At 38.0% G+C, this 16,566-nt stretch overlaps 1 protein-coding gene across 2 annotated transcripts; it reads right to left on the reverse strand.

Moving 5' to 3' along the window:
* Positions 1–6,766: 6,766 nt before the first annotated feature.
* On the reverse strand, positions 6,767–10,990 carry SRSF1 (serine and arginine rich splicing factor 1). 2 transcript variants are annotated; one of them, XR_002123277.1, is made up of 5 exons: positions 10,250–10,990; positions 9,619–9,803; positions 9,084–9,256; positions 8,202–8,880; positions 6,767–7,281 (listed from the first exon to the last, which is right to left on the reverse strand). XR_002123277.1 is itself a non-coding variant. In XM_019636739.1 (4 exons), exons 1-4 carry the CDS (start codon positions 10,441–10,443, stop codon positions 8,686–8,688), a joined length of 747 nt encoding a protein of 248 aa, XP_019492284.1. In that variant the 5' UTR covers positions 10,444–10,990; the 3' UTR covers positions 6,767–8,685. The 2 variants fall into 2 exon arrangements, 1 of the variants encoding a protein (XP_019492284.1); XM_019636739.1 differs by having other exon boundaries at positions 6,767–8,880.
* Positions 10,991–16,566: the final 5,576 nt, after the last annotated feature.

Raw genomic sequence — 16,566 nt, forward strand, 5'->3', positions numbered from 1 at the left:
TTTCTTTCAATTGACACTTATTAAACTGTCACCATTATATTTGGCTCACTGGATAATACACATATTACAAAAATCCCATAGAGTAGGAAAATACAAAACCTTCTACAGTAATAAATTATAAGGCTAAATGTATCACCAAGAGCTATGATGTAGGTTAAGCAGCTTGCTTTTCATGGTTTCAGGGATATTTAACTTGAGGATGATCAGGACTTAAAGCTGCAGGGGCTGTGCCACATCTGAAGACTGTAAATACACAGCAGCAAAAACAAGCATGGCCAATGAAAAGTATTTATCAGATCAACCAGAACAGAAGAGGTGATTGATAAATGGGAAAGGCTGACTATAATCTACTATTGATTGATATTAGGGGAGTGGTATCTTTTAGGAAGATCAGACTTGATGGCCAGGATGGAGAATGGTGTGAGATCAGCTAGAGCATTTTAATAAACTTGGGTGCACAGACAAGGATGCTGGTATATAGCAAATGAAGATGGGGAACAAAGCCAAACAGGATTTTAAAGAAGTTTGACAAGAAAACAAACTCTAGTCTAGCTTGCCATAGATTCAATGGCATTGTGGCTAAGGACTGGTTATATTAAGTCATAGAACTTGACTATCACCTCACTGCAAATTTACAACCTAGTTTTAGAGGTCAAAGGAACCTTTTAGTTTTCTTTGTTGCGGTGTGCTTCCTGTACTGCTAACCAACATTTTACATTTCTAGTCTCTTAAGATGTGTATGTCACTCTTGGTTTATTTTTTAACAATAAAAAAATTTAAAATGTCTCCAAAAATAATTAGAAACACTCCAGGTAACAAAATGGAAAATGTTTTAATGTTACATACAAATATTTAGCTTCTACTACACATTATCAATTGAGTAGGTATTTCTTCCCAACTTAGAAAAACCTGCGACCTATATTTACTGCTTATTTAAGATATTCAGAAAGGGAAATAAATAATTCAATTTTCTAGGTTTCTCCTCCAAAGCAATTGAATAATTCATCTTATGAGTGTCTACTCAGTGCAATAGCATTGTGCTATATACCTGGGAGGAAAGGGGAAGGAAAAAAGGTTATCACCTGTAGAAAAGATACATGAACAACTCACTGATATCAAGGCAATATGGCATAAGTTTTAAGATACAGTAGTATTAATTCTATGTGGGAACACTGAGGAAGGACCAATAGTACTTATTCAACTAAGTATTTGTCATATGCTAGACACTGTCTTGGTTCCTTAGAAAATAAAAATTCATGGAAGTTGAGGCAGGTTCATAGAGTGAACAAGCTAGGTGACACATGCTAGAGGTACAGAGTCTGTGCCCACACAAGGGAGAGATTCTGTTTGATGGGTGTCAAGAGTTTTGAGGTGATTTTGGAGGTACTAACAAAGTAATTTACACTTTTCTAAGTGAAGAGATGCAAGACACTGCAGGAGGAAAACAACAGGACCAAATGCAAGAAATGCTGGAAAGTGCCATCGGGGAAGGCTGGAGATGAGACTAGAAAGGCAGGCTGCGGGCTAGGTTACCACGGGCCGCATCTGCCTTTATGAGTGTATCCTCCAGACAGTGTTTCAAATAATTTTAGTGGTGACATATTTTTCACTTTAGAAAAATCACTCTAGCAACAGTGGCTGGTGGAGTTCAAATTGGGGTGAGGACATCAATGGACTTCTATCAGTTTGGCATTCATTAACTATATAGATGCTGCAACTCAAATTTCTAGTTATGCCATTTTAAAGGTAGAAGAGATTGAGCACAGGACTTTCAAATCCTATTTTTAGGGCTGTAGGTTATCTTTTGACTGATGTGGCAGTCCATTCCTAAGTAGTAAATCTTAATAACTGCTGCAAACTGAAAGCTTATCCCCAACTTATACATAAAATGCTCCTCTAATACCCAGCAACACAGGGTACTATCCAGCCATGCATTCTGGCACTTGAACCATCTCCAAGTATAGCCTTTTTCTTTTACAACGGGAATTGTGAACTTGCTTTTGTACAACTTCGGATTTAGGGTGCTTCTCCACCAAGTTGAACTAAGGAGACATCCGAGTTAATACTTTTAGGATTAAGGACAGGCATAATCAATCTAGTGCACTCAGTACTCTAAATTCAATCTGCATCAGCAAAGCTGCTAGTCAGCAACCACCTACTGCAGTCTCACTTGCTACATAAAATGTTTAGCAGGCAGGGTAATCTGTGTAAACGTGACTATTTCTCGCGGGGAAAACCGCCTTATTTGTCCTCTTTTTAGTGTCTTATTCTTCAGAGCAGGCAAATTTTTACCATTAACGGTTTAAGCAAATGCACCCACACTCATTTTCTTGACTAAATTGGCCTTAAAAAACTTTAATAGTGCTCTTATTGACAATTTAAGCAGGAGGCAAGTTGAAATTTGTGTCTTCTACATTTTTGCAATGTAAAGTTGGGGTAGGGAGACATGAATGACAAATGCTGCAGTGCTAATCCCCATTAGTTTTCAGGCTTTCTTAAAATCAAATGGCATTAAGTAGACAAGTTGAGAACTGTGCACTTTTTGATCACAAAATGCTCTGTGCCTACTTAAGGCCTAGAAAATAGTAAACAGCCAATCTGACAAACAAGCAGGTTAAGACACATTAACAATTAAGTCTTAGTAATGTTAAGAAATAAGATTGATCACCCCACAAACTGTTTCACAGAATAAAAATGGCAAAGATTGCTGAAAGCCTATTTTTTGGGGGTAGTATATGACCAGTTATGCCAACTTTTTTTGCAGCACATCTACTCCCTATACCCTATTCTTACACACCTGGTCTTATTCCATACCTGGAGATGAACCAGGTAGGCAGAAGACAAACAGATTCATGTCTTCAGCATTTTCTAAGATCTAGACGTATCTTGCTGATTTATAGCAAGCAGTTCAGTATGCATGAAGTTAGGTTGTATTCAAAACCTAAATAAATGGATCCAGAAGCTGAAAATGGAAAGGCTTTTTTGCCCAGCAGATGCAAGACTAAGGTCAAGTTACAGGAAGAAAACAAAAAAATCCAACCAACCAACCAAACCAAAAAACTAACTTTGGAACTGGTATACAAGATTTAGATAGTTGGTTTCCAACTTGCTATATAGAGCCTTTACAGTAGGGATAATTTCCTGGTTGATTTTGCAGCATAGCTCCCTCTAGTGGCTGACTTTCACTAGTATTTACTCAAATTGGGGTGTGGAATACTTTTTTTTAAAAACATCTTAGACATTTGGCATCCCTACAAATTTTACATCTTGTTCCAAGTATTTTTGGGGAAGATGAATATAGCAACTAGGGAGGCTCTCAATTTCCACTATCACCATATTGATGTTCTATCAATAGTTGCTAGTTGTAGTGACAGGAGTCAAGACACTTTTTAACCTGGTGGTTGAAGGTTAATTCCTTTGTACTTATGAAGACAAAACACTCAGTATCTGCTCAACTCTTTTAAAAATGTTGTTTCATCTGTTTTGCATACCTACCTAAATGGTAACCACCTATGCAAAGGCACAAGTGACTTCTCTCCGAGAATCTAGTAAATGCTTATGAGGCTATTTCTGCCTTAACTTCTATATGACAAAGATTAATTTATTTTCTGAGTACTACAGAAGCACCAAGTGATTTTTGTAATAGGAAAATATCCCTCGATCCCTACAAAATCACAGCCTTCAGGGTTGAAAGTATAGCTTTCAAAGTTAGGAAGACGCACCCCTAAATTTATCACAGGAATAAGTATTAAGTACAGAGGGTGCCAAAAAAATGTATGCACACGACTTATTTGTATATATTTTTACAATTTTAATCGTTTTTTACTTTCTTAAAATGTGCATACAAAAAAACGTGTATACTTTTTTGGCACCCTCTGTATACTGTAATTTCTTGGATCTATATTTAAAGCAAGTTTTTGCCAGGATTACTATGTTCTCTAGACCAAAATGAACGTTTTCTTATCTTTTTACTTCATACCAATCTCAGCTTTATAAGATCAGAATGACCAATGTTCCTTTGAAGTACTGAAAAAATTACCCTAAAATAAGTGTTCCACTGTACACACTAGGATGGCAAAGTATTTCCTTCAGTGGAGCATGAATGTTTTCAGTCCACTATAGCAACAAAATATAAAGAAATGTGAGTCATACTATTTTTTCTTGCGGCTGCTTCAGCTTAAAAAGATGGGGAACTTCTCTATTTCAATTAAAAGGATCCACATTAACAGGTTTGTTTTCACTCACACATCCAAAATTACACAGAAGCTTGAGCCCTGCGTATTTTATTACAGTTCTACAATCCCTTATTCGAAACTCTTGGGGGCAGATGTATCTGAAATTCAGAGCTGTGTGCACTTTAAAAAGGTATATAGGCCCTATATAAAATACAACACTCAGCAATGCCTGTGGCAACTGTGTAATGGAACACATCAATATTTCTGCGGGAAGACAGTTTAGTCAGTTATGTTGCAAAATGAAAGCATCAATTCTGGTCAGGTTTTACATTCAATTAATTCAACAAAACCTTTGTTTTCTGAGTTTTTTGGATAAGAGATTGTGAACCAAGTTTTCTTTGCATTCTTCATGCCATAATAGAATCAAGTTAAACCAAAGGATGGTTATGTTACAACAGAACCTCAAGTTTTTCTTTTTATACTATTTCTGGTAAATACATATAATTTCATTACAACTTCATATACAAAGCAAAAAGGCACATAAATTTATCTTCACAGAAACTTGACAAAACACCAGTTCTACTGAGCAAGATGTTTCAAAGACAAAACTAAGAAAACTGATATTCCAGAATCATATTAAACTTAAACAGTTGAGTGGCTATATGCACTTGAAATTTATTATTAAAGTATATATAACATTTAGGAAAAAACATTTTAAACAAGGAAAATATGTTCATATTCCAAACAGTATTTTAAGAAAATCACTAAACATTTTTAAAATAAAACTCAGATCCCAAACAATTAGGAATCAGAAAATGGGTTTCTTACCTTTTGTTTCCAGAATGTGGGCTGAACAGCAAGATGGGTTACTCAATCTGATGTTATGAAAATAAGTGCTTCTTGGACTTAAAAGTTTTCCCTTGGTTAAAAAGTAAACTACAGGCTCCCTACACAAATTGGGAGAACAAGGAAAAAATTCAACCCAGCCTTTTTAGTTCCAAAAGGGTGACTTCTAAGTGTTGCCAATACAGGTAGAAGTTTAAGCTCCATCTACGACTGAAAAAAAGAGCCAATAGACTTGCATCTCCCCAACTTTTAGCCGTCTTGATTTTAACTGCAAAACCTGTGCCCCTCTACCTTTCACAAACACGCATTAAGTCCTCTCTAATCTTCAAACAGCCGATATACCAAAGAATGTTTTCAATCTCATTTCAATCTGAGGTATTAAAACTTAGAGCACGTCTTTCAAATTAGCTTAAAGGTACTCAACCTTCAGGGAAGGCAATTATCATTTTGGTTCTGTTTCCAAAATGTTCAATAAACACAAATAAACCCAAGCTTGCTGAAATCAACCTCACATTTAACTTTCCAAAATTAGTCATTTGAAAAACATTCTACACATGAAACAGAACTTGTCCACAGTCATACCATCCCATCCTAAAAGCAACCGACCTCATCTGATCTTGGAAGCTAAGCAGGATCAGACCTAGTTAGTATTGAATGGGAAACAGAACTTAATTCAGTTTTAACTAGTAAACCTGCTTCTTGTACATATTTTGAATTTACATAAAAACTTCCTTAATGAATCTATACCAATTACTTTGAATACTTAGAAGTGGAATCCTAGTTTTGAATATCCCTCCTCCTCAGTTTTTAAATATATTCATTGGGTGACCTTACGCAAATACTGGGGCCCATTCCCTCCGCTACCAAGATTTTTAGTTTTTCCTAGGTTTGAAATTATGTCACCCTAATAGCTATCTTAAATTCAGCTTCCAAAAGATGATCAGCACCCAGGGGAAACGTTAAGATTTAGTTGTTTCTCTTGGGTGCAAAAAAGTGATTTGATAGTTGTGACTAGCTATCAAGAAATCCGATGATTAGGGATTTTAGGTAAAAATTTCCTCCAATTCAAGCATACTAAAATTTAAAACCATGGGGCTGTCAAATAAAAATATACAAAAACTAGTAAACCACAAGCTATTATATAATCACTGCTTTAGTGTGTTTTAGACACAGAATAAATAGCCTTATTGTTGAGAAGGGTTAACAAGGCAAATTCTAAGGAATGCCCAGCTCTTTATTAGCAATGATCCGCTCAAATAAGTAATCTTAGTGTGCTATTCACACTCCAAAAACGAAAACATAATGTGTTGAGTTCTAATGTCAATTTAAACATTTAATACCTACCAATTTTTTTAGATGAGTTCCATTGAGAATCTCAGAGACTAACTCCAAGTTAACATTTAATAGTCATCACTCAATTTTGCATAAAAGCCTGTTGTCCAGATGACCACCAAAAATAAGCAGCATCTATAAACTTTTAATCATTTTTTATCAAAGTATGGGAAGCTTATCTTTCAGATCACCTCTCATTTGCCATATTACATATAATTGCTTTTCTCATCTTTTCTTATCTTCCCATGAATACTTGTACAATTAACAGCTGGTTAGTAAATACCATTAGAGATTACCTTTCAAGAACCTTGAATTTACTAACACATGAACGCAAGAATCAGAATCTTATCAATGTAAAGTATACCTGATAGTCACCCAGTTAAATTCTTAAGAGGAAAAAGGACAACCATGCATAGTTTTTAAAAAAATGTTTATTTTCAAAGAAAAATGGCAACAGCCAATTGGAAACCTACTTATTCTTCAACTCCAATTTTGTTTTCTTTAAATTTAGAAATGACTTACTGATTTACTATTTTAAACAAACCCCCCCTTTCCCCTTTAAATGTTTACCATCTACTCGTGCTGAATCCTTCCAAGGAGATTGCTCCAGCGTATATCTCCAGGTCCTCGCTTTGCTCCTTTTACCAAAAAATGCAAAATACAATTCCATCGTGCATCTTAAGGGCTCCAATCGTCAAAAATAGGAAAAAAAAAAATCTTTGGAATAGCCAATTAAGTTGAATAAAAAAAAAAAAATCCACACGAATGCGGTTTGGTTGGGGCAGGAATCCACTCCTATGTTCCTGGTAATCTGATCCCGCTCCATGAATCCTTGTAATTCATCCTCCCTATCCTATCCACATTATGATTTGAATCCAATGATCCAGCTCCAAGGATTGGGATCCAGTGAGCCCTCTCCAATCCAAACCTTTATAACCAGCAAAACCAAAAAAGAGGAGGCAAAATGTTAGATACTGTAATCAAAAAAGGTTTCTGGGGAATGATGAGTTATGTCTGTCATCAGTTTAATAGATGTACATCAATAACTATCAAATTCCCCAAAACAAGTTTCTGAATGGTGTTCAGATAAATTTTAGAAACTTAATCATCATAGAGACTAATTGGAAGAAGCATTTCATATTTACAGTTCAACTGATAATGCCAACACTTGTTACTGTACAGCGTATTACAGGTTTTGTGGTTGCAAAAAGTTATGTAGTTGAAAAGTTTACTGGTATTGCTACCCACCTAAGTCTAAACTAAATCTAATGCTCCCATTCTGCAGTTTAATTTGTAAATTAAAGTGTTTTAAACATGAGTCAATTATGAGTATTAGTTTAAAGGGGAAGGTGAGACTTAAAAAGTATTCCCAACTAGATTATCTACACCAATATATTGGAATTCTGTAATTTGCTTTCATTTTGTCTTTAAAAAATGAAATAGCAACGCTATATCAGTCACACAGAGGACATGCAGATTTAGCAGTATTGATATTATACTCTATCTGGTTGGAATTAAAAGACACCCTGTACCCACATGTACACCAACAGCAGGTCACACATTAACAGTTGTAACTAAGCACTGTGACAAATTTGCCAGTTCTTCCCACATTAGTCCCTATTAAAACAAAAAAAGGGGGGAAGGGAGCAAAATAGTTACAAAATGGGCAATGTAATTTTGCCACAATTGCCAAGGTTTAATAGGCAAAGCAATTGTAGTTAAATATAACTGCATAAGATGTTTGCAAGTGTTTTAAGGTAAATGCATATAATCATTTTTAACCCTTGCCTTTTAGTATAAGGTCAATACTGCCAATTTCATCTGTGACAATAGCACTTGGAGTCATACCATTGCCTCCATTATTGATCTGATCCTCCTCAATCCTCCTTTTGACAATCCTAAAATGATTGAAATGTGCTCCACAATCCTTAATCCAAAGCATTCTTAATCCATCTCTTCAGATATGTCTACAGAAAGACACATGAAAAGCAAGATAAACATAAGAACTTCCCCAGGTAAGAACCACAAACACCCCCAATATCCCAGTTCACACAAACCAGAGCAGAATAGACATTTACACAATATCACAGTCTGAAGAGCATGGAGAGTTAACTAAATTTAAACAATCCTGTCTATGACATCACTTAAAATACAATTTACCAGACATGAGGGGAATGTAGATGTTAGGAGCAAAGGGATATTACACAAGAATGTGATTCAACACTTTAACCCATTCTGAACAAAACAGTTTGAATTAAAAAATGAAAAGATTGTACTGAGTAAAGGAAAACTGTATACAACATGGGTTCTACAAAAAGTGTCACCAATCATCTTATGTGCGAGAGCGAGATCTGCTATGACGGGGAGAATAGCGTGGTGATCCTCTGCTTCTCCTTGGGGAGTAACTGCGACTCCTGCTGTTGCTTCTGCTACGGCTTCTGCTACGACTACGGCTTCGAGAGCGAGATCTTCCATAACTTGGACTTCTGGGCCCATCAACTTTAACCCGGATGTAGGCAGTTTCTCCCTATTGAATAGACAGAACTTTCGATTGAAAAATCTAAGCTTTTATCTCTCTTCAGGCATGCTGAATGAATACAATGCAGCTAAAACCAGAAATCTGGCATTTACTTGGGCACCCTTGCCTGAAATCTTACCTTCAAATTCCATCCACTGTTAAGACCATTGTATCCAATTCTGGCCAAAGAAAAAAATAAGTGTATAACCTACCTCATGAGATCTAAACTTAGTGTTATCCAGTTTTCGAACTGCATAGGTCATATCTTCTTTCCGTACAAACTCCACGACACCAGTGCCATCTCGGTAAACATCAGCATAACATACATCACCTGCTTCACGCATGTGATCCTTCAAATCCTGCCAGCTTCCACTTGGAGGCAGTCCTGAAAAAGTGTTTTTTTTTCCAATACCAATTATCCTAAATTTCTCATTAAATTTAAATTACATTAAAACAAAGGCTACTTTAAAATTAATAATGATTATACTTAAGATCCTAGGCAAATAGCTAAGATTTTGGAATCCGGACTCCAAAATTATTTGTAAAGTAAGGATCTTCACATTCTAAGTACCGCAACCTGATTTGATAAATCTCCATTGCTGTAACCCTTGTTTCCTAAATTCACACAAGAAACTAGAGTAATTTAAGACTTAACATAAAAACTTCCATTTGTCAAACTGGTCACGCAAGGAAAATGTTAAGTAGTTTCTGTCCCTTCTCATCAACCCACATTAACGGTAAACTCACCAGAGACAACCACTCTGTTTTCGGATCGCCTGGATGGGGGGCCATAGCGGCCTCGGGGAGCCCCGCCGCCTCCACCCCCGCCGCCGCCTCGGCCTGTACCGCGGCCGCTTCGAGGAAACTCCACCCGCAGACGGTATCCATCGTAATCATAGCCGTCGCGACCATACACCGCGTCTTCCGCGTCTCTGTGTGACCACAGAAAGCAAAAAGGGGGTAAGGGAAAAGCCCTGGAAAGGCGGCTAACTCAGCCGGGAACTAGCACCCCCCGCACATGCGCACCCGGCGTGGAAGAGCCCACATGCGCCGCATAATAGGAAAGGCCCCTCCCCCACCCACAAGCACGCCAGGCTCCCGACCACTAACTACACCGGCCCTCAACGCCTCAGTTTCCCGCTACGAGACTGAGGGGGTCTGAGAAGGTCCATGGGGCCCAGCCACCAGAAAAGCCACACCAACTCGGTTACTTACTCGACTCCTGCCTGGGCGGTATCGTCTTGCCCCCAACCTAAAAACCCACCTCCCCGTGCTCTACATTGAGGCCTTGGAGCTTTCCCCACCCACTCCGGCCCTGGAGCTTTCCCCACCTACTCCGACCTATTTCCACAAGGCCGCCTGGCCCAGTCCGCCTCACCGCGGGTCCTCGAACTCAACGAAGGCGAAGGGCGGCCCTCCGCGGCGATTCTTGAGATCGATGTCGCGGATAGCACCGTACTTGTAGAACACGTCCTCAATGTCCTTGGTTCGGATATCTGGAGGTAAGTTACCCACGTAGATGCGGCAGTCGTTGTTCCCTGCTGGGCCACGAATCACACCACCTCCCGACATGGCGGCGACGAAAAGCGCGGACTCGAGAACAGGCCTTCCCACCAAGCCTAGCGCACGGCAGAGCGAACCCGCAGCGACACCACGTCTCCCGCGGCCCCTCCAAAATGGCGCCTTTATCAGCTCGGCGCACGGATATGGGGGGAGGGAGGAAGAGAAGCGGGAGGAAGCAGCTATTTGATCTCAGCACGCATGCGCACGAGCGTAACGGGTATTGCGAAAATACGTTTACGCACGCGCGACGTCACCCTCCGCGCAAAGGGGAAAAAAAGTTCCCCGCGTTGCCGATTTGTGGAGCCGTTTGCTAATGGAGTGATGAGCCGTTTCATAAAAAGATACAGAGCCCTCGTTGCAGGGGTTATTAATGCCTGTCGAGTCTTAAGAGGTAGTCAATTTCCTCAAGAACGAGCCTCTGAAAGTAACTCGGTGCCTTGAAAGGATTTGGTGAAACCTAGCCTAGAGCCTGTCCCACCATGCTCTGCGGTGCCAACGGCCTTTGGCGGGAAAAGACTCCCGGGGGCGGAGTCAAAGGGGGAGGGACCAGGCAGTTGCTCTGGAAACGGGGCACTCGGAAAGTGCGCCTAGTCAAAGAATCTAGGCGCGATTTTGTCTTCCTGCCTTTTTTTCGAACAAGCCGTGACTTGCTTAGACAAGTGTCTAAGTTAGGGAACCAACTTCGATTCCTTAGTAAATATTCTACGCTCAGTACCGTTCCGTCTTTGGTTTAAAACTTAACTTTGTATAGCTCCATTCAACACTCCTAGTGGCGGTGATTCGTGCCCTGATAGTCACTGGTGGTACCTGCCAACCAGGACTCGACCTCTGCTCCTCTTTAATCGCCTGATAGGCCTAGCACAAAGGAGAGATCCACTGAAGGTTTACAGAATGAATTGTGCCTGTTATTTCTCCAACCCCGTTCAAAAAACGAGAAAAAGTGTGTGTGTTTGTGTTTATAGAATCCTGAAGTTCGTTCCTTTTTTTGAACTCATTACCGGGTCGAGTAATGAGCAAAATGGATATGTGAGAATTGTGACCACTGGGGACTACAGTTGCTGCTCAGGACTGATCCTACTTCCATGCTGTTCCAGGGAGATAAGAACTTTTTACACTTTTTCCCCAGAGATATTTAAAATCTGAATTTTTATGTGAAATGTTGGGATTTTAAGATATTAGTAATGAATTCAAAATTTTTAAAAAACCCTGCAGTCATAACTAGGCTAAAATAGATCTGCACCCTGACTTTAAGGATGATTTGCTTCATATTATACGTTTGTAACAATCCCTCTCCCCAGGGATGTGAGGCAGTTTGCAGAGATACCATATAAACATTATTAAAATTGGATGAAATCAGGGAGAATGGGAAAATAAGGAGGGAGGGTTAAGATGAAATCATGGATAAGGTTAGTACACAAAATGCCTGCAAGTAATAGCCTGGTGAGTTCCTAGAGATGGAATGCAAATTTGACTCTGGTCATCCCAGAAGTCACAGTAAAGACAGGAACACAAGTGTATTCTAAATCCAAAGTGCCTTTGAGATTGAAAAAATAGATCGTTTAGGAGATGGGCATTATTTCTTAGCTCTAAAAATTGATTGGATGTATTTTACAAATGTTTGGTAGTCCTTGAACTGTCTGTGATGGTTTCCAAAATTATGTGTGTATGTGCATGTACTTTTTTCTGCAAAGAGGGTCTGAAATTTTAATCAGATTCTTAAAGGAGTCTGTAGATCCCAAAAGGGAAAAGAACCTCCTAAAACTTTAGAAGGAAGGACAGATTGTTTCTCCTTTGACCATCCTTCAATATTTTTTGAAACCAAGACTTTAATTAAAAAGACAACAACCTGATAATTTTTAAAAGGAGAAGCTGACCAAAAAGGACACTATTTATTAACAAATTTATTCAGTTTCTAGCACTGTCCTATTTGGTTAGTAGCAGAAGAGATGAGGAAATTTTTTTTTTCTTTAATTGCAGGCATCTCATGTATTGATTATTTTCATTCAATATTTACCAAGCACATTTTCTTTCTGTTCTTTTATTCATCAATTTAGAATTATTCATGTTCATCTTCTGTTGATATGTATTAAGTCAATGATAACTGAAGTAATTTAAACGTAGATGCGATTAATTTCAAGACATTTTAATTCCAGAAAAATAAGAAAACCGTGAATTTGCTTTGATTTGTTCTTGTCTGTTTGATTTAATGCAATCATTTTTTATTTTGTTCAGTTAAGAAGACCACAAGATAGACTTTAACATGAATGAATAGGACATTCTTGTTTCTCTATTGGCCTCTTTTATTGTATTTGAATAGAACCAAATTATGGGTTTTGGGGTCCGTGATGAGGTCAGGATGTAGCAGGAAAAATCTGGACGGCTGTTTATCAAGGTCTCCCAGGATGACATTGGCTTAGTGATTATTACAGTTAAGGGTGTGATCTTGATATTATCAGTGTACCAGAGGTGATTAACATATTTTAGTCCACAAGAAAGCAAATAAATCAAACCATTTGTTCATTTGTTGGGTGGTGGGGCAGATTCATTTCTGATAACTAGTATGCTCAAATTGTACAAGCCAAGATAACTGTTTTGGCAGGTCTGGAAAACAAATCAGGCCGTTGCTTAGCAAATGAGAACGCAAAACAAAATGAGGTGAGTCATTTTGAGAGAGATTTCATTCAGATGGCAGTGAGACCTGATAAATGATCCCTGCTCCACACAGAGTTTACCTCTTCAATGACAGGAAAGTTCATACCCTCTGGATTTTGTGTCTCTGTTCCTGGACAGAGCTGGGTAAAGACTAGCAATTCCTTCTATAGACTAATCTTCATGCAGACTTTCTCTCAACAGTGTGCTAGGTAATTGAGATTTCTGCCGACTGAATTACAACCACTAGTAGTTTTGCCTCCTGAGATTACATCCTCATCTTAATTAGGGGCTTAGAGTGTTTCTCAGCTCCTCAGTTATACATCCACAGGCAGCTATATGGATTGCTCCCACAATTAGCTAATTTATTAAGTATGGATTTTACCAGCTTAATTCTCAGAAGCTGCTTTGTTTTCAACACTGTTGATGTTTATGAAAAGTGACTTCCTCAAAAAGAAACTCTTGAAATGCTTTCAGTCCATTACCATAAGCATATGCTAGTGGTAGCACTATACTGTACCCTGGAAATAATTACTTGGGGGGAAAAATAGAAAAGAGAGAAATTCAAAGAGGTAATCACTGTTAATGTTGAAATCAGAAGACCCAGTTTTGCAGTGATTTGCTGATCACTCAAAACTATACCTCTGATGATAGTTACACAATTCTGTAAATATATTAAGAATCATTGAATTGTGTGCACTTACAGTGAGTGAATTGTATAGTATGTAAAATATAACTCAAAACTTATAAAAAATGACTGAGAAAAAAATATCTCCACAAGCAGCAAAATCACTCTCCAGTACCATTCCTCTAAAGACATTACAGGGGTGGGAGTGTTCTAGAGTAATTTGCACTGAAATATGGCTACCCTAATCTGGAAAATCTGTTTTTAATATTCGTGTGTCAATGCCAATACCTGTCTTCCCTGGGGATCACTTATTGTATTTTTACTAGGTAAAAAGACACAAAGATTGGGAATATTTGATTCCACTGTGTACAGAAGTTATCTTCAGGAACAGTTCACTTGCATAATTCTCTATTCCATTGTTCCACTTGTTTTGTTATATTCTTGAAAAAGGAAGAAATAGTATATATCTTTTTATTTCATTTATATTTGTCTCATTTTCACTAGTAAACTATGCTGAGGACAGATTTCTGCTGTAACTCCCTTTATTACCAGTAAATTCTCTGTTAAAACAAACATTGACGATTTACTGACTGCTCTTTGAAAAAGGTGGGATGTTAGATGAGCAGAATGCTGTTTCTATGGAAACGTCATCATGTTGCTGTCAGTGGATAGACACAATGGGTACAAGGATGGTTTTTCATTTCATAAGGATGGCCAGTTTTCAAGCTCAAATAAGTCATCTAATAATATATTCTTGGTAATCTTATTTTAGGACTGGCCTCCCTCATTCTTTGGTTCTTGTTTTGTTTTTGGTTAATTCTTCCCATCTTTATTGTTCCATTATTGACGACAGTAGGATATGATTTTGCCAGAAAACAGCTCTTTAAATGATCTATTTCAAAGAGGTATATTGTCATCATGCCTTCCTCTTCCTAATTATTACTCTCTCTCTCTTTCTCTCTCTCTCTCTCTCTCTCTCTCTTCCTGCTTAGCTCTTTCTCTTAAAAATTGAAACTCCATTTCATATTGCATATTTCCTAACTGGAGTGAGTAAATGGGTCTGCAAGGAATTATATTAAAAATACGGCGGATATGCTTTATTTGCTAAAAATTTAATCTTATAGTGTGAGTCCTATATAAATGTTAGCTAGTAGTAGTAGTAGTAATAGTGGTATTACATGTTAATACTGATGCCAAGTATGTTAGAAGTAATTTCAATAAAAGACTTTTACTTGAAATTTTGAGTGTGATTATTTTTTTCCTCTTTATTGTTTTAGAAGTTACCCCAGATTAGCTGAAAACTCTCAGAATTACTTTTCTAAACTTGTTTGCAGAGTTGAGTAGTTGCAACATAGACTACATGGTCCGTAAGTCTAATATATTTACTATCTGGCCCTTTACAGAAAATGTTTGCCAATCTCTGACCTAGAGGAAAATAATCTGCTTTTGTAAGTTTTGCTTAAACCTGATTCAAAAATTCAGTTTTGTCATGTTCTCTCTCTCATAGGTGTTTTTTTCATGGGTAAGATCTTACATTGTTAGTTGAAAACATAAGTAATACCCTTTTTCAAGTGAAATGTTGCTTCCACATGCTTCATCACCCATTATTACAGTTTAGTGATAAGGTATCAAGAGCTGGTGGAAACAAACTCCCCTGCTGGTCTGCCCAGCCTAGAATGGGAGCTGTTCCAATTGGTTGCAATTTTTTTTTTTTGGTAGTCTAGTTGGCTCAAAATGCTCAGTGCAAGACTATGGGTTTCTGTAACCATTCTTGCATAGAAGTGATGTTGCATGCAAAGAGTCCATAACAGGTTTTTGTTCTAAGTAAATATTAATGTCTATTCACTGTGGGATTTGCAAATGAAATTTCCAAAATTTGCAGATTATGTTCTACAGTTCTGGGATCCCACCAGTTTTCAGGCTGGCGCTGGTACCACCATGCTGGTCCTGGTACCACCATGCTGACCCCAGAGGGCTACTAGATGTGAAAACCTGTGTAGACCCATGTCCATGGTGTCCTTCCTTGTTTGGCTGCAATTCCTCCTAAATTAATTTCTACTCTGTAGAATCCAGGGGAGAAAAAATTCTTTCCCTTGGCTCAGAGTCTCCATTTCCTGTCTTGGGGTCTATCTTTATATAAGACGAGTGAGAATGAGAATGTTTGCCTTTATAGGAATTCCTTCCCTTTTTTTTCAGAAATATAACCTCTCCCCCTGCCTCAGGTCATAATGGGCCAACATCGATATAGTTTCCAAAGCTGGATTGTTCACAATTAACACCACATGTAGGATATTCTCAGTATATAGTCAAGTTTGAATCTTGGCCAGCCAAACGTAGTCCAGTACATTTTTCCTTTTCCAGCTCCATTTCCTCTAGTACGTGATGAAAAGCAAGTCCGAATATCCTTTATGTAGTCTAATGGATCTCTTGGTTTCTGATACAGTGTAAGCCACAGCTTAAACAAGAACACACATATCCCCACAAAAACATACCTACATCCATGTAAAGATAAATATTTCTATCTATACATTCATAATCCCCATAATTTGCAGTGGCATAGCATATCTTTGCCAAAAGAAATAATTTATATGCCCAAGTAATATATTTAGCTTCTCAGTCTAGTATAACTGCATTCAGAAAAAAGCTTTTTAATAATTTTTCCCAAGATGAGTGAATGGGTGTTGCTTTAAATTTATGCAACTAGAGAGCCCTATCAGGGGCTTCCTAACAGAAAAACAATCTAAAAGATGATTCAGATCTTCCACCTTTAGAGATGCAGTAACTGCTTATTACCTTAAAATGTGTTTTTCTAGCTTCAACTAAATCCAGGTTTTGATAAAAAAAAACATAGGCCT

The sequence above is a fragment of the Hipposideros armiger genome, unplaced genomic scaffold, assembly GCF_001890085.2.
Source record: "Hipposideros armiger isolate ML-2016 unplaced genomic scaffold, ASM189008v1 scaffold_29, whole genome shotgun sequence".
Classification (NCBI taxonomy): Eukaryota; Metazoa; Chordata; class Mammalia; order Chiroptera; family Hipposideridae; genus Hipposideros; species Hipposideros armiger.